The sequence below is a fragment of the Sceloporus undulatus genome, chromosome 4 (assembly GCF_019175285.1).
Source record: "Sceloporus undulatus isolate JIND9_A2432 ecotype Alabama chromosome 4, SceUnd_v1.1, whole genome shotgun sequence".
NCBI lineage: Eukaryota > Metazoa > Chordata > Lepidosauria > Squamata > Phrynosomatidae > Sceloporus > Sceloporus undulatus.
This window is the reverse complement of record NC_056525.1, coordinates 226303416-226329149: the sequence shown is the minus strand read 5'-3', so window position 1 is coordinate 226329149 and position 25734 is coordinate 226303416. Positions and strand designations below refer to the sequence as shown.

General features: G+C 37.2%; 1 protein-coding gene across 1 annotated transcript in view; it reads right to left on the bottom strand.

Annotated features, from left to right (window-relative positions):
• EMC2 (ER membrane protein complex subunit 2) overlaps positions 1-25734 on the bottom strand; it is a 59161-nt gene that overhangs the window by 626 nt on the left and 32801 nt on the right. Inside the window, exons 4-10 of the mRNA XM_042463440.1 lie at positions 23046-23135; positions 21474-21531; positions 13480-13565; positions 13244-13303; positions 7963-8044; positions 7395-7505; positions 4339-4443 (exon numbers count right to left, since the gene is read on the bottom strand). Of these exons, the coding sequence (XP_042319374.1) occupies positions 4339-4443; positions 7395-7505; positions 7963-8044; positions 13244-13303; positions 13480-13565; positions 21474-21531; positions 23046-23135 (592 nt within the window). The remainder of the gene's footprint in view (positions 1-4338; positions 4444-7394; positions 7506-7962; positions 8045-13243; positions 13304-13479; positions 13566-21473; positions 21532-23045; positions 23136-25734) is intronic.

The window sequence follows — 25734 nt, the reverse complement described above, 5'->3', positions numbered from 1 at the left end:
AAGAAAAAAATTCTTCCCATCCTCCATAAAGGAGGACATTTTGTTTGAAAAACTGGCTGATGAAAAGATTTACTTGAACCTGGTGAATCCGACCACTTACAGAAACCAACTCAAAGCTAGATGCTACACATTTAATGTATCTTCTAGTCTGATCCTATACAAGGTGACAGGAGAACTGATATAAAACCAATGCCAGTATGCACTGTATTGGATCCACGTACCTACAATATCCATTTTACATTCTACTGGCCATAGAGCAAGAATGCTGTTGAACACTTATTTCAAATGATTCACCTAGAAAAACCCAGTGATTGTTCCTCAGTTAACTGTAGTACTATGTCTATCACTCAGTCTGATTCTTGACAGCTAGTTTATCATCCAAGGATACATCTACCCAGAACACTTCTTGTAGGTGTAAACAGGAATAAGAGGAGGGTGTTTAAGCATACTCTATCTACCCTGGATAGGTTTGTGAAACAGAAGTTCCTGACGAATAATTCGATCTGTACCATCTGTCCTGAATTTTAGTGTAGCGGAAAACACACACACTATAACCTTTGGTGTACTTGATTGCAAGTTATTATTTTTTTTCATTTATGAGAACAGCCTATTCTCAAACATCTAAGCACCCAATAAATTTCCAGTTTAATGATTTTCCCCCTTCTGCCATGCACTGTGCTGTCTTGCACACTAGATTTCTTGATTTATAATGTGTTCCTCTTTTCTTGTAATTAACTGAATTTAGTAAACGTATCATGAGCTGTTGACAAAATTTTGTGATCAGACAAGTAATAGCCCAGCTGAAACAAGATACAGGAATTGTTAACCTTCTTTTGGCCCTCTTGGACTACATTCAAATCTGAGGAATTTTATCTCTGCACACAAAGTTTTCAAAGAAAAAGAAAGGGGGGGGGACACCCAGGAATAATGCTAGAGAGATGGGGAGGTCTTGCCTCTGAACATACTGATTACAGAAAAATCCTATCATTTAAAAAGTGTTTTTAATAAAAATTTAAGCAATTTGCTGAAAGGTACTACTCCACAGCTGTGCAGGAATATGGAACTCAAAATAAGTAGTTTGTATATTCAGTTTTAGGCACATTTAGAATCAATCTGACCTGACCTAAAATACTGAAGAAAAAAATGCATCCTGTTAACTTAAGGAATGACTCTCCTTAATAACACTGTCTCAGTCTCCCCTCCACTCTAAAATACAGTTATGTTTACAGTCAGTCAGTGGATTCTACAAAGCAATGTATCTAACACAGTGAAAAGTGGTACTAAAAACAGAAAAATGATCTGCACAGTTCCAATACAGACTATGGATTGCTCAGGGATATGCAAGGGACTATTGGGTGTGGGGCTCTTTGTTGTTGTTGTTGTAATTGTTGTTGTTAACTGTCCTTGAGTTGACTCCAACTCATGGTGACCCTATGGATCAGACATCTCCAAGACCCCCTATTCTCCACTGCTCTGTTTAGGTCCTGTAAAATTAGGCCTGTGATCTCTCTGATTGAGTGTATCTATCTGGCATCCAGTCTTCCCCCTTTTTCCTTCCCTCTACCTTTCCTAGAATTATTGCCTTTTCTAAGGAGTCATGTCTTCTCATAATGTGACCAAAGTATGAAAGCCTCAAGTTTCATCATTTTGGCTTCCAGGTAGAGTTCAGGCTTGATCTGTTTGAGGACCCATTAGTTTGTCTTTTTGGCTGTCCATGGTATCCTCAGCACTCTTCTCCAGCACCACATCTCAAATGCCTTCTTCACTGTCCAGCTCTCACATCCATACATGGTAATAGGGAATACAATGGCTTGGACAATTCTAATTTTGGTGTTCAGTTGTATATATTTATTCTGTAGGTTCTTGTTTAATAATAATAATAGGATTTATTTATATGCCACCCAATCACTGGGAATCCAGGCAGCTTACAACAGAGGGGATAATAGATGCTTCCCTGCTCTCAGGCTTACAATTTAAAAGACACAACACAAAAGGAGAAGGGAATGGTGGGGGGAGGGGATCAGGTCCAGCATTGTTCTCTCCCTCTGAGGCCTGGACCAAGGCAGATGGACTGGAGGGAGGGCTCTTCTTCTTCAGGCTAGCCCTGATGGAGCTGGGCCTGCCTGGTCAACTCCCTCATAGGCTGGAAGATGATAGTTATGGAGGGAGGAGTCTCTTCTTCCAGGCTAGCCCTGATGGAACTGGGCCTGCCTGGTCAACTCCCTCATAGGCCGGAAGATGACAGTTATGAAGGGAGGAGTCTCTTCTTCCAGGCTAGCCCTGATGGAGCTGGGCCTGCCTAGTCAACTCCCTCGCAGGCCGGAGGATGGTAGTTATGGAAGGAGGAGTCTCTTCTTCCAGGCTAGCCCTGATGGAGCTGGGCTTGCCTGGTCAACTCCCTCATAGGCCGGAAGATGACAGTCTAATTCTTTCAGAGCTGCCCTCTACTTTTACTTTATGTTGGGAGATTCAGGACAGGTAAAAGGAAGTACTTTTCACAGCACATAGTTACAGAAACCATTGTCAGAAGCAGTAATGATAGAGCCCAACTTGGTCAGCTTTATAAAGGGACTGGATAAATACATGGACAATGGGATCATCAATGGCTACTAGTCAAAATGACTATATGTTGCTTCCAGTATTGCAAGCAGTATGGTGCTGCATGTCAGGTGCTTGGGAGTATGAGATGAAGTGTTTTTTTACACTCATTACAGGCAGGCTCCCCAAGGGCAACCGATTGGCTACTGTGAGAACAGAATTTGGGGCTAGAGAAGCCTGATCCAACACTGACTCTTCTTATTTCATTTCAGGAGCTTTTGTTCCATGTCATACGCCTTCTCTTAAAAGAAAGGATCATTTGTCACATCAACACTTCACTGTTATTCTCACAAGATGGCAACCTTTAGCAGCACAGAATATTCACGCTGACAAGTTCACTTGTCAGCTACCAAGTTCTCAGAGTCTATTCACTGGAGACTTTAGGTTCTCTGCTGATTTTAAATGTAGATATATGAACAGAGACTAGTCATACAAGCACACACATGTCAAGCAAGGTTTCATCTTCAGTCAGTAAAAATTCTTATAGAGCTTTTTGCAGAGTAGGGTGTAAACTTGAGGTTCTGGCCAACTTCTAATTTTTCTAATGTAATTTTATCCTGCATATTCAAATTCCCCTTGCAGTTTTCAGCTAGATATGGTATTTGTCACTTTTTCTCTAAAATACAGCTGAAGTATGCGATGCATCGCAAACATATGAAGTCACAAAGAAGTTCTGACATTTGTTTTAAATATATTTTAGTTGTGTAAAAATGTGAACTGTTCTGGTAAGTATCAACAGAGAGAGGGGCCAGTTTACAATTGTTTTGATCCAACTCCAACATAACTTCACAATAGCTATGGAACCTGATCATAAACATACAAAAATGCAAATGGAATTTTCTAATTCATTCTGTTATGCTCAGAGATAAAGCATATATGACAGTCTGCTTGAGTTCATACACAACTGAGATCTCACAGCAGTATGTTTTCAAATTAATATCAGTCACTCATTTAAAATTTTATGCATTTTAAACATACCTGTTGGTGTTTTTTTTTTCTTTCTTACAAAACCTTTCTTTTAGGCAGATCCAATTATTACACAGGTTATTAAATTGCTGTATATAAACTCTTTTAAAAAATGAGTGGTAATCACTTAGTAATAATTATTTTGAAAAAGAAAGTCATTTTTGTGATAATAGGATAGTAAAAGATATGATGGTTTTCTCTTCAAGCTGCTAGCTATTACACAGCTATTCTGTTCTGTAAGGGCCAGAGAGTTGGTTTAAAACTTTAAAATGTCAACAGTGATTAAAGACTGAACTTAATCCAACCAATTATCCCATAAATAATAGTCCTATTTGTAAAAGAAAGGTAAACATACTGGCTTTCAGGTCAAACTGCCAGGATCGAACATGGTAACAAGGACAGCAATTAATTATATTTATAGCTGAATAAGCACTGAACCTATGAATGCACAAGGATTCATTAGTGTTCAACAGTCAAAACTACATAAAGAATGTTATTTGCATTCCCTCCATTCAAGAGATTTTTCAAAGTGAAACAATACTGTCCCCGGCCTTCTGTAGTAATCCATGTGATCCTTGGAACAGCTGTATAGAAATAAATTATTATTATTATTATTATTATTATTATGTATCTTGGATTATTAGATCTGCATATGCATAGTGTCTTTCTGACTCTGCTCAGACAAATTCCTGCTTCTGCAGCACATATACAAGTTTAAAAGACCAACACATATAAGTTAGAGTAATGCACTGCAGGGTTTAGTTCAGTGCTCACCTGGTAAGCTCTGTTGATTTGGTTTGCAGCCCAACTAGCATACTTCATATTGTCCTTTTTCATTTTTGCACTTGCTTTGGAATTGGAAGCAATATGGCTGGCAGACTAGGATAGGAAAAAAGACTGCAATTGAATCATACACAGTAAAATGTTGTGCACACACACAGAGAACCCTCTAAGCAGAATGATTAAAATAAAGTATCACCTTCTCAACTGTCTTAAACCAAAAACTACAAGCTCTTTTCAGTAAGATTCTATTTTTTTTAGAAATGGAAGATTTCTTCCCATTAAACAGGAGTAACTTGGTACGTATGGTAATGAACCTTTCCACCAGGAATTAGCAACTAAGTCCTGCATATCTCTGTATTTGTGCTTCACACCTAGCATTTCCTAATGTCATATGGCAAAGCATTTGTGAAACTCCAGGGAATTTCTAAGTCTCTTTGCAATAATGGAGAGGGATCTTCTGTAAGCCTCAAGGGATACCTCAAGCAGCTACTTTGGATAGCAGCCATTGCTATAGTAACAATTCAGGAACCCTGGAGGCAATATATTTGAAAATGAAGGCCTGACCGTGCATAAAAATCATGTTATTTCAGTTACAAGTTCTTAAATATAAGATGTTAGGACAACTTCAAAAGCAGAATAGCTTTTAACATATACAGAGCAGGAATGATCATGTTTCTAGAAAATGCTAACATTTAGACAGCATGTCCTGACTGCTGGTTCTAAGGGAATTTTTATTTGATTTGGAAGCATGTACGAAATCTCAAATCTTGTCAACAGATAGTAACACAAGAGTCACAAATAACCCTAAGAGCAAAAAGGTTTTGTCAGCTACCATAAAATTTCATGGAATTACTGGTCAATAATTGATCCTCTTCTACTGCCATCAATAAAAGTATACTGTTCCAGAACACTGAAATTTATGAAGTGTTAGCAGAAATTTGTAGCACTATTTTAAAAAGCTGGAAATCAGGAATCCAAATCCCCAAAACACATTATTTTAAAAGCTTCTTAAAAACAAGTTTTAACTACATGTAATAATAATAATAAGAAGAAGAAGTTTATTCATACCCCGCCTCCCCCAGTGGATTGAGGTGGCTTACATACATGGAATATATAACATAATATTAATAAAATAACAAATAACATACAATTAAAAACCCCTTTCCCCTTATCCCAACCAATCCAAAACTAAATATACAATTTAACATAATAACATTAAAAATTTAAAAATCTATAAAACCATTTATACAATTCATGACAGGGCTTCATGGGGTATAAAAAGGGCAATCCACAACATTAATTCTAAAACATATGTGCGGGACAGTCAGTCAGGAAAGGCCCATCAGAAGAGATCCGTCTTGACAGCCTTTTTGAAGCTGTCAAGATATGTAATTTGACGAATCTCCTCTGAGAGGCCATTCTATAAGTTAGGAGCGGCGAATAAGAAGGTCCTCTGGGTGACCATGGCCAATCTTGTTTTAGTAGGCTGTAATAGGTTCTTCCCAGAGGACCTAAGCGTGTGGGATGGATTATAAGGAAGAAGGTGTTCCCTTAAGTAGGCTGGACCCAAGCCATACATTAGTTCAACTAAAGTAGGCCTACTGAATCAATGGATTTTACATAAGAGCTGACTCTCCAGGTTCCCCCTGAATCAATAAGTCTATTCTATTTGCAAGTAACAACTAGAAATATTTCAAAGCTTTTTAATGTGAGTTTTGCAATCTATCAACTCTATGAGTCTTTTTTAGCAGTGCAGAACAAGTACAACACTGATAAAACAAGGCAGCTACACCAGATCTGCTTTTGCATGGGTGATAAACCTAAGAATGTCTTAAAAGCCTTGATCTAGAAAGAAGTTCCTTGGTGTTTCTCCAATAACAGCAAAGAGGTCTAGTTTTCTCTCCCAGACATTTAAACCAGACCTAACTGGATACATTCACTAGGAACTTGCATCTAGAGAGACACACCTCACCCTCAGCATCTTTCCAAACGAGTGGGAAACCAAAGTAAAGCTATGAATGATATAGGTAGCATGGAAAAAGGGAGAGGGTCCTGTATTGAGTGCACTGTCTCTAACATGGGGAGAGAAACCTCCTCCTCCTAGGTCTGTTAATATACTTCTTCCATCACTACATATACCCAATTAAGTCCTGGTCTTAGTGCTTTTCAGTAATCAGCTCTTATATAATTTCTTGCTAACAAATTATTCTGGATGAAAGAGTCAAAGAAAGGCTTCTATATATCCCCTCCATTCTCAGCATGGGAACTAAGAAGCAACAGCAGAAGAAAACTGATTCATGACAAGAGGCATTTAAATGTAATGCTGGGCAGGAAAGTTCTCAGTACATGTACTCCTCTGCACTTGCCCTGCCTCTGGTCCTAATTTTTCTGGCTTTATTTCTCTATCTTCACAAGTTTTGTCACAATTAGAGGTTACCTATGATCATTTCTTATACAGATTTCAGTGCAGGAAAACTGTACTTAAACCACAAGCACAAATTTATTTTCCTTTGATGAAACAAGGGCGGTCCATGCTCATTATATGAAAGAGTGTATACTTTCTCTCTATATTAGAGCTATCTATGTAAGCTGAGTTAGTTCTTTCATCACTTTAAAAGTAAGTATTGGGAATCAAAATAGATCTGTTTTTCTAAAAGATAATTTTTAGGTCTAATCACTGAAAATCTGCAATAAGCTACAGAACAATTTATTTACTGTAATAGGTATAATTAGGCACTTTCATGCTTCACAATAATTTTTACATCAGAAATATAATATCACACAGTCGTTTATTGCACCCAATCAAGACTGGAAAAGCTGAAAGTAAGGCATAATTAACTGCAAAAACAGGGGGCAGGAAAGATGAATTTGCTGACATTAAGTAAGTCTATCACATAGCAAGGGAGAAATTCGTGACATAGATTCATTAATCTCCCCATGAGCTTAGTAAACTTCTCCTTTTCAAAACACACCCTCCATTATTTTCCCAAGTTTCAATATAACATTCAATTATTTTAGGATAAAAATTAAAACACCTTCAGACTTACCATGTAAAGTCCAAATAATGCTCTCATGTTTCGATTGTTCAGCTTCAATGCCTGTGCAAAGTATTTTCTTGATAATTCAAGGTTTTCAAGACCTCCTTGTGTATATTTAACCTGTTATAAATTTTGACTGATAAGTAAGTTTTACTTTAACATACCTTTCTACCATGACAATGTGAAAAGTTCTGATATCATTATCAAAAATCTCAGGAACTGAAACAGTTGTATTTTGCCTCCTTAATGAAAATTGTACCAGTCTAATACAGCTTGTATTGTTTTTAAAACAATATTTTTTTTAGATATTTGAGATATTTGATACATAATTCAAGCATTCCTTCCATCCCAAAAAGAACTCTCTTGAGATATACATATTGAAAGACAAGTTCTGAGTAAGAAAAGAAAACATAGCCAGATTTAATAGGGGGAGGAAGGTTGATTCAAGTGTGGCAAAGAAATATGAGTGGTAGCTATAGGACCAAGAAGTGGGCAGATGGTAGAAACAACACAACTTGCCAACTTGTTACTCAGCCAGAACATCTGCTAGCTGCCCAAAATGTTCTGAAACACTCACCTCTGCAAACTGTTGGCAATATAAGTGGTTGTGGGGGTTAGTCATCATGAGTTCCTCCAAGCAAAATGCTGCCTTTGCATAGCTGAAAAACAAATAAGAAAGCAACACTTAAAAGAGAGGAAAAAGCAAAAGCACAGGCCTTCCCTGATCTGATTAACCCTGTCTCCGTGTTCTAGTCCAACACTCAAGCCACTACACCACACTCGCTCTCCACAGATGTCTTTTTTTTTAATTTCAGCATCAAGATCCATTGTCAGAATTTCTGTTGTTATTGTGTGCCTTCAAGTCATTCCCAATTTAGGGTGACCATAAGGCTTTTCTTGGCAAGATTTGTTCAGCGGAGTTTGCCTTTGCCCTCCTCTGAGGATAAGAGAGTATGACTTGCCCAAGGTCCCCCAGTGGGTTTCCATAGCTGAGCAGGGATTCAAACCCTGGCTTCCAGTCATAGTCCAACGCACCAACCACTATAGCATCTGGCTCTCACCAGAATTCCTACATCAAAAAAATGTGTGTACGCGTGCAGGTGTGTGTTTATTGCAAGAAAGAGAGAAAGCAAAAGTACAAATAGCCAGGCTTCTGCCTACCAGTCTCCTGCTGTTAATATGCAAAGAGAGACTAGCAAACTCAACCACAAGCATAATACATGGCTCCAGGGGCCACCTGGGGTTCAACAATTCCACTGAAGATGAGATTCACAAGTCCCATTCTTCATATTACAGGAGAAGGGGGAAAAGGACTAATGAAATTTAAGTCTACTCAGAAAGCTCACCCCCTCTTCACAAACATACATGCTTAAAATACCTTGTGGAGTAAAATTACAAGGGTGTCTTCTGGCACTTTTTAAAACTTAATAGGTTTATTTTAGCATTTAGCATGAGCTCTTGAGAATTACAATCATTTCCATAAAATCTATGAAAGCTTATGCCAAAAGAAGCTGTTAATTTTAACAATGGCATCTCTCTCTCTGTGTATGTTACAGTGTGTCAGTTACAGTGAAAACAGAGTGACATGGCTACCTCTTTAAAACAGTGAAGAAAGAGTCAGTGTAAACTAGTCTAAGCAAAGACAGTGAGCACTGATTCCTATAAATATTGCAGTTGAAGAAGGGATACATTGACTGAAAAGCTGCTGACAGACATTCATTCCCATGTGCAGATGATTTCACAATAGTTCTCAGTATGACCTTACATCCCTGAACAGCTGAATGGTAAGGTATAGCAAGGTATGCAAAAAAGCAGTTGACTTGCATCCAGAATTGGCTTTAAGTATATATATATTTTCGGTTGTTCTTTTTTAAAAATTTAAAATTTAACCAACAAATGTTAAACTAGAAGATGGACACCCCTACAGGTGTGGCAAACATAATTTGAAAATTATTGGATGAGTCTCTATCCAAAACCAGAAATCAACAGAAGACATCTAGTTTTCAAAAAAGGTTTTCAGGCAAATACTATTCATTTCTAAAAGAACAAAATAAAGACATATTCTGCCACAAAATAAATGAACATTATCTCAGCAACAATGTCTTCTTGGACTTGCATTTCCCAGTTTACCAATTAACACATTTTTACGTTATGTTCCCCACCCCCCCACAAAAATTAGGTTATGCTTTTGGAAGGGATTTTGATCCAGTTCCCTCAGCTATCCACCATATACAGTAGTTCCAGAGGGCTTGCACTGAAAAGAAGCTTATTAGCAAAATCCCATTCTGCTTCCTCTTCCACTAGCAGAAGTGTCTGCTGAATCAAAAGCCCTACTGCAAATGAAAGCACACAACTGTATTTAAGCCATGATGTCTAACACAGCTTACATAAAATTAGCATGTTAAAAACTATTCAAAGTGATGCTAAAGCCCACAGTGAATAAAATACTAGTGGTGAAAGTCAAAGCAAAATACTTAAAAAACAAAGCAATGTACAAAATCCTTCACCTTTATTATCAAAACCATATTTAATCCTATCTTTCCAAAACTCACTTAAAAACAGATGTTTCTTAAAGAGCAAAGAACTCATAATTCCAGAGCCACCACTCTGAAAGCCTTGCTGGTGGCTGGAATTAACTTGATGGCAGTGGCCACCAACATGCAGAAGAGTTTTATTTGTGGATATTAATGTTTTAGGATATAAGCAGTATGTGGAAGGACCAAGTGCCTAACCTGTCTGCTACACTCACAGATTCTTCTCTGAAAATTCTTCTCATCCCAGCTCTCTTGCTTTACTTCTGGACTTGGAAGCTACTGTATATACTCATGTATAAGTCTAACAATTTTAGTCAAAAAATTGACCTCAAAAAACTGGGTTGACTTATCCATGGATCAATGTAATTACTGTGTTTTAACTCATATAGATATATATATATGAATGATTCATCTTCTTTCTCTGAATAAAGTGGTAAAAGGCGAAAGCTTAGCCCACCCTGGGAGCACCAAAAGAAGCATGGTTCCCTCTCATCCATCCAGCCTTTAGGATGGGCACAAATTATGCCTGGCAGAATTTTCTAACTTCTTTCACATCATTTTCCTTAGCATCATCCTTTACATCCTCTGTTACATGCCCCTAAGTTTTACCCCCTCGACTTATCCATGGGTCATATCAAAATCCATAATTTTAGCCCCAAAACCTGCCCTTGACTTATACATGAGGTCGACTTATAGTTTATATATGGTATATAAAGGAATAATTTGCATAGGGAAAATCAATAAATGAGGAACAGGGAAACCACTCTTTTGGAAATTACATAGACAATAACTGGCTTTAGCAGTATGGGGCATGGGCATGGAAATCAGATTAGAAAACTCCTATCTATCTTGAAACATGTAGTTCAATTTTTCTGAATCAATTCTGAGTCTCAATGCAGACAATGAACCCTTGAATCCCAAAGAGAAATCATTTTAAATCTGATGTCATGCAGATATTTTACAGCAGAATCCATCTCCTCCTTAGCAGGCAGTAGGGCCTATTGCAAGATCTGGTGGGCACTACAGAACAAAACATAAAGGGGGTGCCAGTTTGGGGAAGAATTTTTCTTGTGCATATGTCAGAGTCTGAAAAATCAAATCACCAGCTGCCCAAATTTGCAGGTCTAATATTAACACTCCTTTGTGAAAATGAGATTTTAATTAAGAACAGAACTACATTACTAGAATATCTATCTATCTATCTATCTATCTATCTATCTATCTATCTATCTATCTATCTATCTATCTTTCCCCTTATACAATATTATTGACTTATTCACTTACATTAGAAATCTAGTATGAATTATTCAGCTAATCTAAATGATCAAAATATGAGTGTGGAATGCATTCAGAAACACGAGTGATTAGTATCAAAACACTCCAGTATAACAACATAGAAAATAATTGATCATTTATTACTGAAAACAGAATTGGAATGTATCTGTAGGTTTATTTCTAAATATATTTTCATTTTTAAAAAATCTTGTTTTGCTATATGTTTCAGGTGAATTATATTTAGTCTTATGCAATTGCTCAACTATTTCTTATACATTTTGTACAAAATTAAAAGAGGGGTTTTAAAACATGATTCAAATTGTACTGAACACATTTTTAACATCCCAGTGCTCATTTCTGTTTTATACTATACAAAGAGCATAAGCCTGCACAAAGGGCTTGTACTGTTTCAATTTTTGTAAATGTTTAATTTCTTTCAGAGTCATATAAGTAATTATTAAAGTCAGAAAAGTTCCATATAGAAAATATCACTAAACTATACATAGTATTTTTGGAAGCCTGGAAAGATTTCCAATATTTTTAGTATTAATTGAAGACATTGTGTACCTTTCTAATAGAGAAATTTAATGCCTCTTCTTTGTTAGCATAAGGAGTAAACATGTACAATCACTTCCAAATATTGTTGTGATTAGTTCACCATACTCTCTCTCTCTCTCTCTCTCTGGGCTAAATTCAACATTAATCCCAACGGTAACAGACATACTGAAATCAATGACACTATTAAAAGGGATGACTAATAAATCTTATTCCTTTCAATGACTTTAGTTGGGACCAAGATCAGATTCAGTCTCTAGGTCCTACAAATATATGTACAGACACACTGCTACTTCTTCCACTTAATGGTTTTATGGCAAGGTAGATTGATCTTGATATGACAGAAACCATGGAAATTTAAATTCCTTGCCTACATGTTCAAGGAAGTTCTATTTAAATCAAGACACACATTTTGCATTACTACATGTTGCAATAACAATTAATTAATATGCTTTGGAACTAAATAACTCCTTTATACTATTAATGAATATTTTTTCTCTAAAAATCTAGAAGATGAAATTATCTTTTAAAATAAATGGCCAATGCAAGCTCACATTATTTCTTCTCTGTGAGAAGGAGACCCCCCACCCTTCTATGGGGTCTCCATTGGGAATGAGTGCCTTCTCCTAAGAATCTCATTATTTTATCTGAAAGGACAGGAAGGAAAGAAGGAAGGAAGGAAGGAAACAACCTAGTATAATTTAGGCCTGGTTCAAAAAATAAAGGCAGGAGCGGGAAAAGCTTACAAAAATTGGCCCTGGAATGAAGATTAGAATTAATACCATGATATTAGAAAACTCAAACCAAAGCTTTGAACTAATCCACTCACACTGGGATTTCCTCTTGTCACTAAAGCAATAAAAAGCTAACAAAAACATTAAATATCCAATAAGAAAGTTCCTACAACACTCAGCATTCTTGTCGCAACACTGTCTTTTGCCCTGGAGACCATACAGCCTTATTGTAAAGGCTTTTAATTTTTTTTTCTTTACTATTTTCTTAATGTATACATCCAAATCGGGTCTTTAGTATGCTTCCCCACATCACTTCTCTGCTTTTTGTCTAAGATCAAGTGTAGTATTGCTTCCTCACAGAAGACAAATCTTAAACTTTAAATGTAATTTATAGATGGTGTTTCTTAAATTAAGACCACTTGTACTTGCATCTAGCATAATAAACCAAGTAATGCTGGCAACCAGTTTGTTCAAAATATATCTGTTTAAATAAACTTTTAAAAATAAGATGAAATGTATTCCTACAAGCAGTTTAAAAATAAAATTTCACTCATTTCATTTTTTAAAAAAACTTTCAAGGACTAAATCGGACAGACAGAATGAAATACTTATATGCATATTGTTTGTCCTGGTAAAATACAATTGGGCATTTACCAATAAAAGCTTTAAGTGAGGGCCCAGTTGTGAGGGCCTTTATTGCATGTAAAAACATAACTAATCCCAACCTTCCTTTGTGAAGTAGACTCTGTAAATAACTTACTCATGTTCATTGATGTAAAGTTCTGCAAGTTCATGCCAGGCTTCTTGGTCACCAACAAATCTAATCAAAGAAAGAGAGGTTGATGTTTTTAAAACAACAACAACAACAACAACAAAGGATTCTGTAAAATGAACAGCATGAAGGCAAAGAAATAAATCAAATGTAAATTCCAATTTAATTAAAAAAAGATTTATTAGGAGTACAAAACACAGTATGCATTCTTATAAAATACTCACTGTTCCAAATACTCATTCAGCTCTCGGATGGCTTCTGCATTTTTCCCTTGGGCTTTTCGAATGGCAATTTTGCGTTTTCTTGCTGCCTGTGAGTTGAAATTAACAGAGGATTATGTGCTCATAATTCCTTGGCTTTTTTTGGGGGGGGGGGGGTAAAAAGGCATTTTGGCTGTGCAAATTATTATCTCAGTGCCAGAACCATTCTACTGCTGAGCAACAACTCAGCTGGAGTTCATAAATGTACCCTCTGACATCCTGCTGAGTGATTTAAAAAGTCTTCTTGCTGTTGCATTACTTTTTTTTTTTTTACTTTTTATGTGCAAACTGTATGCATCACTTCATCCAAATAAGTGTCTGTCCAGATTCTGATAATTACAAAGCAGTGGGGATTCTGATCTTCATCTAGTCCAGCATCTACCAGTGTAGCATTCATATGGCCTCCCATTTTCTATCTCACAGTCAGTCAGTCAGCCAGTCAGTCACTGGAGGAGTATAAGAAATCCAGATACCCCACCCATGTTTCCAAGATCTTTTTCTGCATTAAGGGAAAACTTCTAAGAGCAGTATTGCAAAACGGTCAGAAACAGAAATCAGGGTTTTCTAAAGCAGCCTCTTCCATGTGTGGCACTGACCATACGAAAAGATGGGCAAATGCTGTGCAAATGACTCCTGGCAGTAGCAAGCTTTAGGAAAATTTCAGTTTCTAACACAGTAAGTTGTCTGGCATCTGTTCCACCAAATTAACAACTTCATAATGGGAAAATAAATTAAAAGATAGACCTTACGAATTTTAGTTTGGGAGCATGCATAAATTGCCAGCGAAATTTACTGAGCTAACTGATCCTGCTTAAAAAAACACATACGCACAAACAAACTGCAATTGCTGCAACAGAACAGATAGTTCATCACCATGACAGGGACTCTTTCTTTCCACTTCTGAATGCCATTCCTTCAGAAATTCACAAGGAGGGCCTCCTCAAATGGTTTGGATTTAGAGTTTCCAGCGGCTGCTGCTCTATTTGTAAACCACCGTATTCCCACACAACAGAAGCTATTCAGAGCCCTAAGCCTCCTACTAAGGGAAACATTATATCCTTTTCTAGAGCACATGTATCAACTGATCATTATCTGGCACTAACCCCTACCAGACATTTGATCAGAGGGCTACAAAGCTGGTGGAGAGGGAGTAATACCTGATTCTAAGGTCACCTGTATTAAGCAGTGCATAGAATTCATTGCTCTACAATCAACTTTCTTGAATTCCAGGCATCTAAAATGTCCATCACTTCTTTAATGCAATTTTTTAAAAAAAAATTTGGGGGGGGGGGGAGAATTACAGGGCTTTGAAAAAATTGCAAAACAACACTATTGCTAACTATTTTTTTAAAACAAACAAACAAACATTACTTCTAAGTATCATTAGATGTATTTTAACCGACACTGTCAATTTATAAGTTCAGTACTGGGAGGAAAAAACCCAAGTTTTATCTATCTGAATGTTTAAACTTGGTTAAACTGCACTGATGTAATCAAGAAATTTCACTGAGTTTCCTCAGCTGGCTACCACATCACTTTCTTGCGCTTCAGCACAACCTGACGTCCCACAATTTCCGTCATCAGGTTAGCTACCAGCTCAGCCTAGCAAAAGCACAAGAACCTGCATGAAAGAACTGAATATATAATGTTCAGTGATCACATACCATTTTTCCTCCCAGCATTGTGAATGTAGAGTGCTAGAAAGCTTCATGTCCCTTACTGGAAGCCAGAGCTGACTATGGGCAGCGTCCTCTTCACCATGAAGTTTTTCCTATACGGTGCAGTTCAAAGGTAAACTGTTTGCTTTTCTTTAAAAACCATCACCACCAACAATTTTTTCTCTCCAGACCAGTCTGAAGCAATTCAGACTGTGCAGTTCTGTTCCAGACCAATTTGGTTTTGTAATTGGAAGAGGCAGTTGCACAATACTTTTAAATACTGACTGACAGATTTAGATAATCAAAGTCACACGGTACTCTGATTTTCTAATAGGAAAAGCAAATCATCATGTTGGAAAAGTTCTAAGTGGTATAAACATGTGAAATCTGTTGAAGGTACAGGGCTATGCAAGTATCCCCATGGTTCTAAGAAAACATGTACAACTGTTACTATGTTATAAGTACAATGTGTCTAAGCTAGCTGTATGGGAAATAATTTTTAAGTCAACATTCAGCTAGCATTCCAGACTAAAAGTTTAGTAACTGAACTATCATCTTTTATACAACATCATAGCTGCAATTAAATGGTGAACCTTAGAAGAAACAATTTAAAACAAAAAGATCTTGATGTTAAACAACATATTAAATAGTCTTGCACCAGCCTTCCATGACTATATTCTTTTCAAGCTAAGTGAAAAATAGAAAACTCAAGAGTCACATCCATTTTGCAATTTACGTAAGGTATTGTGGGATCAAATCTGTCATGAAATGCTTTCAAGATAAAGTTTTAATCCTTCTGGTTCTATGGAACAATCTCTTTCACTATTGGATGTAAGAAGTGTAGAGAAATATGTTTAAAGTCAATCATTAAAAATGATGCAAGACAGAAGCTTGTCTCTATTCATACTAACTGATTTATGGAACTGTAACTTAACAGATAAAGTAGCCTTCTTCTGATAAATAGGTAAGAAATTTACTTCAATGCTAGGGTAGAAAGGGTCTATAAAAGTGTTTGGAATTATTCTCAAAACAAGAGATTCTTGAGAACTAGCTTGACGTACAAGAGGAATTTTTCCCTTTTCAATGCAAAAGTATTTCGGATCCTGGTCAAAATGTGTCTGCAATCAGATCCGTTTTGCTTGACCATGCAGAACTGGTGACACGGAATTTCCCCCCTATCCATTTCCCAGCATTCAGAACAAAACTCTACAGAGATTATTAGCTGGCTCTGTAAAGCCATCATTCTTAGTGGAAAGATATAGGTCATCTTAAAGAAACACTTATGTTATAATCGGTATCAAATGAGCCAAAGTACTTTAGCATGCTCCACGTTTCTTTATTAAACAATGAACTGTTCCAAGCTATACCTCTTAAATGGGCTAGTAATCCCAATTTGGCTCAAGAACTAATCCTTCATTTGTTATGATTTAAAAAAAAATTAGCTTAAGTAGACTCAAAGTAGATTTGAACATGTGTCAATTTCTGAATTTCATTAGCAACACAGACTGAGACATGGTTTGTGGGGGAGGAAATTTTTAGCAGAAGTTTTAAGGAGTTGATGACTCCATCATTAAGAAAAATCTTCCAACACTTTGGACCCAGTTTTCTTTAGAGAACTGGTTAAAAAAACTAGTAAATAGTCTGTAAGTACATGATTATTGTTGTTTTTTTTAAACTTCTCCAAAATTGTGGTTCCTAGTGGAGATCTTATATCATTATGGCAAGATCCTAAAGGTTTAGCAAGTTGCAATATCAAAACCCAGGTACTCCAGTATACTGGACTATCAGTGCACATTAAGAGTCATTATTGACTTTCCTGCATTGGTGGTTGTGCCCTGTATGCCTGCCTGCCTGGTGCCCTGGTGGCACAGTGGTTAAATGCCTGTACTGCAGCCATTCATTCAAAACCACAAGGTTGCGAGTTCAAGACCAGCAAAAGGGCCCAAGCTCAACTCAGGCTTGCATCCTTCCGAGGTCGCTAAAATGAGTACCCAGACTGTGGGGGCAAATTAGCTTACCTGCTAATTAGCTTACTTGCTGTTCACCGCTATGATCTTTGGAATAGCGGTATATAAATAAAACAAATTATTAATTATTTATTATTACTATTATATTTTATATGGGATTTGGAGGTTGCCTGATAAAGGAAGATTCTAGAAACTCTCTCTTGTTTGACAAAATTCAATCCAGTTAATTCATAATTTCTGATACCGTAATTAAAAATGAACTGCAGGATATGCCTGTTAGTCATGAAAAGTGAATTATATCAAATGGTTCGAGAAGAGGTACACACAGATGCCCTTCACTGGAATACAAGTTCCTACTAAATTTAGACATTTTGTTTTAGTTACACACATGTAAAAGGACCTCTTCTTCATTACAGAAATGGATTGCCCTTTATTCTGGGAAGGTACAGATTTTATATCAATTGGTAGATAACATTTCAAAAAGTCAGAACAAAGCTTCTGCGCAATTCACACACACATTTTTCTTCTGTACTCATTAAGCCCCAAGGTCTTGCGCTAACAGCAAGACAGTTATTTGTTTTTAAAACAACCTCAGACTGTTTGGAGAGGTAGGATCGTTGTGGTACCTATATAATGACTTGATTCTGAAATTTATAAAGACAAATGCAAGGCACATTTCCTCTTGTACGCTCAGTTTCCCATGATATGATTCACTTTCATAACCAAACTTCATCTGCTCTCTTCCAGCAACTCAGAATTATTTTCTGGAGAAGGCTTTAAACCCAAGTGAAGATTCGAAGTACTGTAGAAATCTATGAGGCACACATCAAGAGACTGGAGAAGGAGATGAATTCCTGTTCAAGGATTCAACTGCTGGGGCTAATGGACTATAACAGAATCTGGCCATGCATAAGACACATTGCTGAGAACTGCTTTTCACCTCACGTCAAGGCTATATTACATAGTACATGGACTATGATTTTTACATGCCCCATTTTTAATTTAGTGTTTCAAGTATTCCATTTTTATATGATTATTTTTTAGAAAAACAACAACAACCCAAATCTAATTTAACATCTCTTTTGAACATTAAAATGTATGTCCCTTTCCACATTTCACAGCTTCATATGTAACAATGACTGGCACTAAGATGCACTTTTCTATTACATAAGCGAAAGTTTACAGCTTTCAGTACCCTAATGGAAAAAGCTGATGGATATTAAAGTTGTTTTTAATCCTTAGGCAGCCCCTGTCTTTCCTGTTTGAAACTGTCAGCTCCTGCTATGCGTGATTTTTACATGACTTAAGTGAACAAAAGTCTATGTCTCACTTGCCAAACAAGAGAAAATGTTTAATATATCTAAGCAACTCCATGTGTCAGCACACCAGAAGAGACTGCTTTAAACTCAAGTTAGTGCCAAGACAAACTCAGCAATAGTTTCAGTTTAAAACCATGAAGCATTCATTTTCCTACAGCAGCCATATGTGCACATGGAAATAATTAACAGGTAGATGACATATAAACAACTCCAATACCTGACAATTTATCAAAACTTTCTACTTAACCTTCATTCTTTAACACAGAAACATCAAATTAGCCACACTTGTCTAAAGAAAAGGCATTTGCTCAATTTTGCCCAGATTTTAAGAAGGGTAAGAAATGTAAAAAAAATGAATTGTTCTGTTATTTCATTACACAGTACTACTATTTCGAATATTATTACCTGACAATTTTAGGATGTTTGCGCACAATGATTTGAACTGCAATCATTAGAAGCTGGGCTTATTTGTAAGAAAAAGAATGCACAAACAGAAAAGGGGACAGCAACATCATATTACTAAAAATGTGTTCAGAAAGCTTGTCCTTATTATTTGACATTTGACATATTTATTTGCATTGTCTGATACATTTTGTCTTCTAGGCTCTCTTGATATCCACTTTATGTCATTCTTTCCCCAAAGACCTTACTGGCTGAAGACAGGCAGAGGAGAGGACTACCTTTTAAATTTAAATCCCTTTCTCCAGAATCTCTTGAAGAAACTGAAGAAATGTGGAGGTGGCCCTGGATATGTTGAAATGTTTTCCCAACTTTGTTGGTTGTTGTTGGCAACAACCGACAAATGCCCTCTAGAAGATCTGAAGACTCTGCTGATAGAATCTCTACCAGCAATGATAATTCAATATTCAGGTATGAAGCTGGGAGTCAGTTCAGATCCAAGTGGTCGACTATACCCTTGCACAAGAGATCTGTATGAATGGCAACAGAAATTGATCTGATTCAAGAACCATGACTTCCTGAGCCACCACCGAGCTACTAGAATTACCAAAGCTGGGGTTTAATGATTCTAATAACTCAGCTACAATAAAGTAATGCAATTCAATTACTGTGAATAATAATAAATAAATACTGTGGGCCATACCATCCTCAAAACTGACCATTCATCCATGTCTTAGGACGTGGATGAGATCAGAAGAGCATCCAAGCAAGGACAAATGTGAATATATGCAGATAGGTCACCAGAATCACTATGGTTTTTGCAAAAATTCTGGCAGATGATGACATGCCTAAGGCTAGCCACTTGTAATAACCAGTGAATACCCTGTTTCAAATTTCCTGGAGGACTGCAGCCAAGATTTCCTTTGCCTTTGTGGTCACTCTTCTCCCTTCTCTGAATACAGTAAGGATGAGACCAAGGATGAAAGGTCCCAGGATGAAATGGAGGTGTCAAACAATGGGATTTGAAACAACTTCCTGATATATTTTAGCAAGGTACCTCTCACCTGAGAAGTATCGAGGCATAAAGCAGTCTCACTCACCCTTTATCACACCCATAAAATGAGTGGGAAAGGGAACATCAGTGAACATGAACAATGCCTTTTAAAGACTTCCTCAGAACTCTAATTCAGGGTTCACAAGCTTAGTTACCAATCCTGGGGAAATGAGGGCCAAGATTTTCATATGTTAACTCCAAAGATAGGGAAATGTACTTCTTTAAACAATCAGAGACATTTTTCTCTGATGTCACTATAGCTCTATTGCTACTGCAGCTTTAGACAATTGGTCTTCTTTTCTGTTGCAGAAGAAAAGTTATATTAAAGAGTTTTCTTGACTGGTGGCTGCCTCTGTGATTCAAGAGCCCAGGCCATAGGGATGATTCAGGAATTCAGGTTTTTTAACCCAGTGTTTTTGTGATCTAATGAGACTCCAGTATGACTGGAAACTCTCGGAGACTCCAGTATGACTAGAAACTCCTGTAAATAGGGATGGGCAAATCTGTTTAACTTGATTTTGCTCAAGTTCCCATTTCCCCCAAAGCTACATTCACTCCATTCTTATTAGACTGACATTTTTGTAAATATTCTTAAAATGCATTTTGGAGGCATTCTGTAAAACACATGCATTAATTTGCTATATGCTACTTGCCTCTCTTATAAGATATAATAAATTCAAAACTAGACTATTGGAAAGTGCATCAAAATATATTGTTCTTTTGATCTGCCTTCTGGAAATGAAAACATTTATGGACATTAGTATTACGGTCAGCCCTTCTTATACACGGATTTTTTATACACGGATGCAAACATCCACAGTTTGAAAATATTCAAAAAAAGTATAAATTTCAAATATCAAACCTTGATTTTCCATTTTTTATAAGGGACACCATTTTGTTATGTGATTATATTTAATGGGACTTGAGCATACATGGATTTTGTTATACACAGGGGATCTTGGAACCAAACCCCAGCGTATAACAAGGGTCTGCTGTATATGCTTACTAAGAACTAGTTCAAGCACTGCAGCACAGGCTAAAAGCACTAAGTCTTAAATAGCTAAGAAAGGCAGAGAGAGAAAGGTATCAACATCTGGGAAAGCTGACAGAAGGGCAAAACAGAGCGTCCTGAAGGGGCGGCTTGAAGTCGTTCCTGACAAAGCCAGATCAGGGCCATAGCAGCCGCATGCCGTGGTCCCAATCTGCCTTTTTGCCAGCCAAAAAAGAAGTGGCAAACAGCCGCTCTTTTTGGGCTGGCAAAAAGCTAGCTTTTCAGCCCTGCTGCAGCCAGAAGCTGGCTTTAAGGTCTAAACACCACACTGCTGGAGTGCCCAGAAGCTGGGCAGCCAGGCAGCATGAAGCCAGCTTCCAGACCTCTTGGAGGTGTACACCATGTGGACACCATGCCCCCAAGCCAGCTGGAAGCCAGCTTTTTATGTCAGTGTGTTCTTGTCCTAAATTCATTATATTTCATGTTTTCTACTTTGGAATTTTGAACTAGGAATTTTAGAATTTTAGCACAAAATATATAGCTCTAAGGTTACTTTTCAATTCAACTTACAGTATTAGTTGAATCTTCTTGTAAAATCCGATCATACAGCTGGATTGCATCATCATATCTAGCATAATGCATGAACAAAAACATGCAGGTAAATTCAACATAGCTCTAGCAATTCCATATTCTTTCTCTTTCCCCCCCCTCTTTTTATTGGTTTTTTTCATCATGTACAAAATACATCAAATTAACATCTCAATATTATTCCTTTATATCTGTACATACATCTGTACATAAACCTTCTTAACTTCCATATTTGCCCTGCCTCTTATTGATCATTCCCCCTCCCATATATCTTAATACAGAATAAAGTATTATTTATATATGCTAAATATTTTAAGTATCTTTACATGTTACCTTTTAATCCCCATTAATTATTTAAATACTTTATCAGCGATTTCCATTCTTTTCCCCAATAATCTGTTGACTTTCTATTATTCCAAAACGTTATTTTGTCCATCTCTTTTAATTCTACCAATTTCCCTATCCATTCCTCTATGCTGGGTATTCTTTCCGGTTTCCAGTACTTAGCCAGTATAATTCTGGCTGCAGTAACTAGGTATAATTCCATATTCTTTCACCTCAACAATGCAAGACACACAGGGACACAGTTGATGAATCTGCATCTGGTTCATGAAACTAACTGAATGTATAGTCTGATGCAACTGGGACTGCTTGCTTTGTGTGTATGTGTGAATTTACCTAGACAGTATACTGTGTTCATCTTTTTTATTGAACATGTGTGGGTGGCTTTTTTCTTCTTCTTTTACTGTAAGCTATCATAAGTTGCTGAGATATGAAATTCTAAAATAAATAAATAAATTTGATTGCTTCCCACAGTTTCAAACTTTTTCAAATGGCTATTCTAGCTATAATTGGAACCCAGGTAACAGCCAGAACAGGGGTAAGGGGCACTCAGTTTGTTATGAAGCAAGTAGCCCAAATGCACATGGTCAATTGGTATCCTCTTCTACCCCATCCATATATGACTTTCTGATGGAGATAATTGGGGGGAGGGGGCTTTAACACATTGAAAAATACGTCTCTCTCATACTTCAATTTTCAATTGATGCTGTAACCCCAAATTAGACAGCTGCTTTAATATGCTGAGGACATATTTATGAAAAGTGTAAGGGCAGAGGTCCAAATAATTTTGATTTCTGTGATGTGGGAGAGATTGATTTTCTAAAACTGTATCTCAAAACAGAAGTTAAAAATCTCCTTTAGAAAGAAACATAAATGCTCAAGATTTCAAATTCCACATTTGATTTGTAACTCTTACTAGGATAGCAGATATAGCAGTCTATATGAATCACAGAAGCACCTTTGAAAGAGTTGGACTTTGCTACTGACATCTAAGAGGTGGTTGACAACTTTTAGTAACTGGACCTTGAAATAACATTTCTTTTAGTTATATCCATGCTAGTTAAAGTCTGTTTTTATAAAACTGATGATCATCTATTACCAACTATACAAAAATTGCTCCCTTCCTGGAATTCTGCTTCTGGATTACAGACAGCCAGACAGACAAATACAACAATCGGTTGTTGGAAAATATTTTTTCAAAAACAAAGTTACCTTTCCATGGCTTCAAATCTCATGCCAGTTAACCGCTTAACTCTGTGGCTCCCAGGGAATTGTCGTCTTAGTTCTTGAAGACAAAACTGTGTTTTGAAAAACACCACACACATGAAAGCAGGAGGTAAGGAACCTTTTTCTCTAAAGTCAGAAACTAACAATCAAGTGTGGTTTATCTGAGTACAGTAACAGAGATGATCCTCTGGCAGTGGCCTCTTAGTACTAGCCAAAGTAGCATACCAACAATTTTCTAGGAAAGTTTGAGACACCATGACAGACAAAACCCAGACAACGAAAATATCCTGTAGTCAATATATATATATATATATATATGAAACAAAACTACACTTTACAGATAAAACTATTTTGGATGTTTCAAGCATATACCACAATTTGCATTCCTATGAACAGTTATGCAATGCAAGAAAATCAGAACAAAAAAGGACTAAAATGTTAGTTCCACCTAGAGTAATTATTGACATCCATAAAAAAATGTGACTACATTTTATTCATCTCGATGGCGGGTTACAAACCGCCACTTGGGATGTCCTCAGGACATCCCAGTTTAAAAAAGGGGCGTCTCTTCCAGACGCCCCTATTCCTGTTACGGACTCTGTCCGTAACAAATGGCGGCGGCCGTTCCACACGACCGCTGCCATCTTGACGTAACGGACGTCGCGCAGCCTCGCGGCATCATTCGCACGCCGCCAGAAGAAGCTTCATTTTGGAGCTTCTTTTTTGCTCCATAAGGGAGCCGCGTGGTTTGGCTGCGGTGGCTCCCTCACAGAGCAAACAGCAGCGCCAGGTTTACAATAACCAGGCTTAACTCTAGATTTGATCTAAAGACCTAAATTAAGGGTGTTGTTTTATATGCATTTATGTGATATTAAATCCCAATGTACTCAATGGGGCTTCTGAGGAGACATATGTAGGATTACACTACAACTGTACAATCTAGGTTGTGACTTTTGATTAAGGTCAAACAACTACTTATGGGATAAGTCTGTAACAGGTATTAAAGGCATCAGCAGGCATTTTTAAATTGGAAACTAACTGTGCTGAACTGTTTGTTGAAATTTGATCCAAGATGTAATTAGAAAAAGGTTAAATGGAAGAATCTCAATAACAATATATTTTGGAAAGGCAATCAAGACAGAGGGCTTGAGCCAGAAATATGTAAGTTTCAATATGTAAAAGAAAGCATGGAAGAAAAGAAATGAAATGAAAGAATAGAGAAAAAAATACAATTATAAATGGACGTTCTGTATTTCAAAGAGATCATGGAAGAAGAAAAACCAGATTAGATCAGGAAACCTACTGTAGAGTTACTGTAAACAGCAGGATAGCTAAGATCTCAAAACAAAAGCCTCAAGGAAGGGAAGTATGATTAGGAAGAATAGGTAGTAGACCTCAGTTAGTCCAAGTAGTATGGCACTGTAGATTGTATACATACTGAATGTAATTAATTTGCACATGTGACAGCTTACCTCCTTCCCTACCCTTCATTTCTTGCCTTTTTTTTCTATTTTGAGGTAGCTGAAGAAAATTGATAATTTTTAAATACAGAAAGGAAACTACTAAAAGGGTTCCTTTAAACAAGCCAGATTCCAATTTCTGACATGCAAGTACTACAGATGGCTGCCAAAAACCAAGTGATCTCACCAAATTCATACACTATTTGCATATGCACATGTACATGAGAAAGAGTTGGAGCTAGAAAATAAAAACCTAAATCACGTAAACAGATGTTCCGCAGTGGAAGAAAACAGCCCTAAGGGGCCAAACGTTCAGGTGAACAGGCAAATGAAGGTCTAAAACGTCTATCTGTGGATATGACGGCACTATTGCTTCACAACACAGGCCATTCATTTGTCGAGGTTTCTAAAGCCAGGAGGTTCGATCAGAAACATTGTATTGGAATCGGGTGTCTGCAGCTGTGGCAAAAAGCCAGTCAGAATTATTTATTTTGAATGTCCTCTCAAGTAGAGGACCAATAAAAATCTAAAGTTTTCATTAAGCCTTAAATAACTGTTTTCTGTGTGGAGACCAAACAGTTGTATACCCTTGAATCATGCTGGAGTTTCTATAGGACACGTTGGGGCCAGAAGTTCAAGCTTAAAACTGTTTGTTGCAATTATTAGTTTAAAGAAAAGAAAAGTCACAAGTATGAATTCGTTGGTTAAAAACCATTTACAGTGAAAGAAAATGTTGATGTAGAGAACTTCCATGTAGTTGTATCAATATGCATGCACTATCAATGTTGTGTGTTCAGACATGACAATATTTTCAGTGTTTCCTTTGCAATATTACAGTATTAGCAGCAGCAGCATAATACCAAAGTGCATTGTAACTTTCTCTCCTCAACATTCTCACAGGCCCTCCAATGTAAAAGAAATATGGGAGGGCCCTTCCAAGATATTTTAGGAGTCATAGCGGCACCTTAGAGTAAATTCCTCTATCTTCAGCCCTTGCAGATCTTAGATGCAGGGGTCGGCAAACCTCCGGGTCCGCGGAGCAGATGCGGCCCCGCGAGGCCTTTGAGCCGCCCCCCGGGCTGCTCCGGACGCCGCCAACGGTTGCGGCTTTTCACCTTTGCTGGGCGCCGACATTTTGGGGAAAAAATGGCGCGAAGTCTCGTGCGACCTCAGGGAAGGTCGCACGAGATTTCTGCTGCCATTTCCCCCCCAAA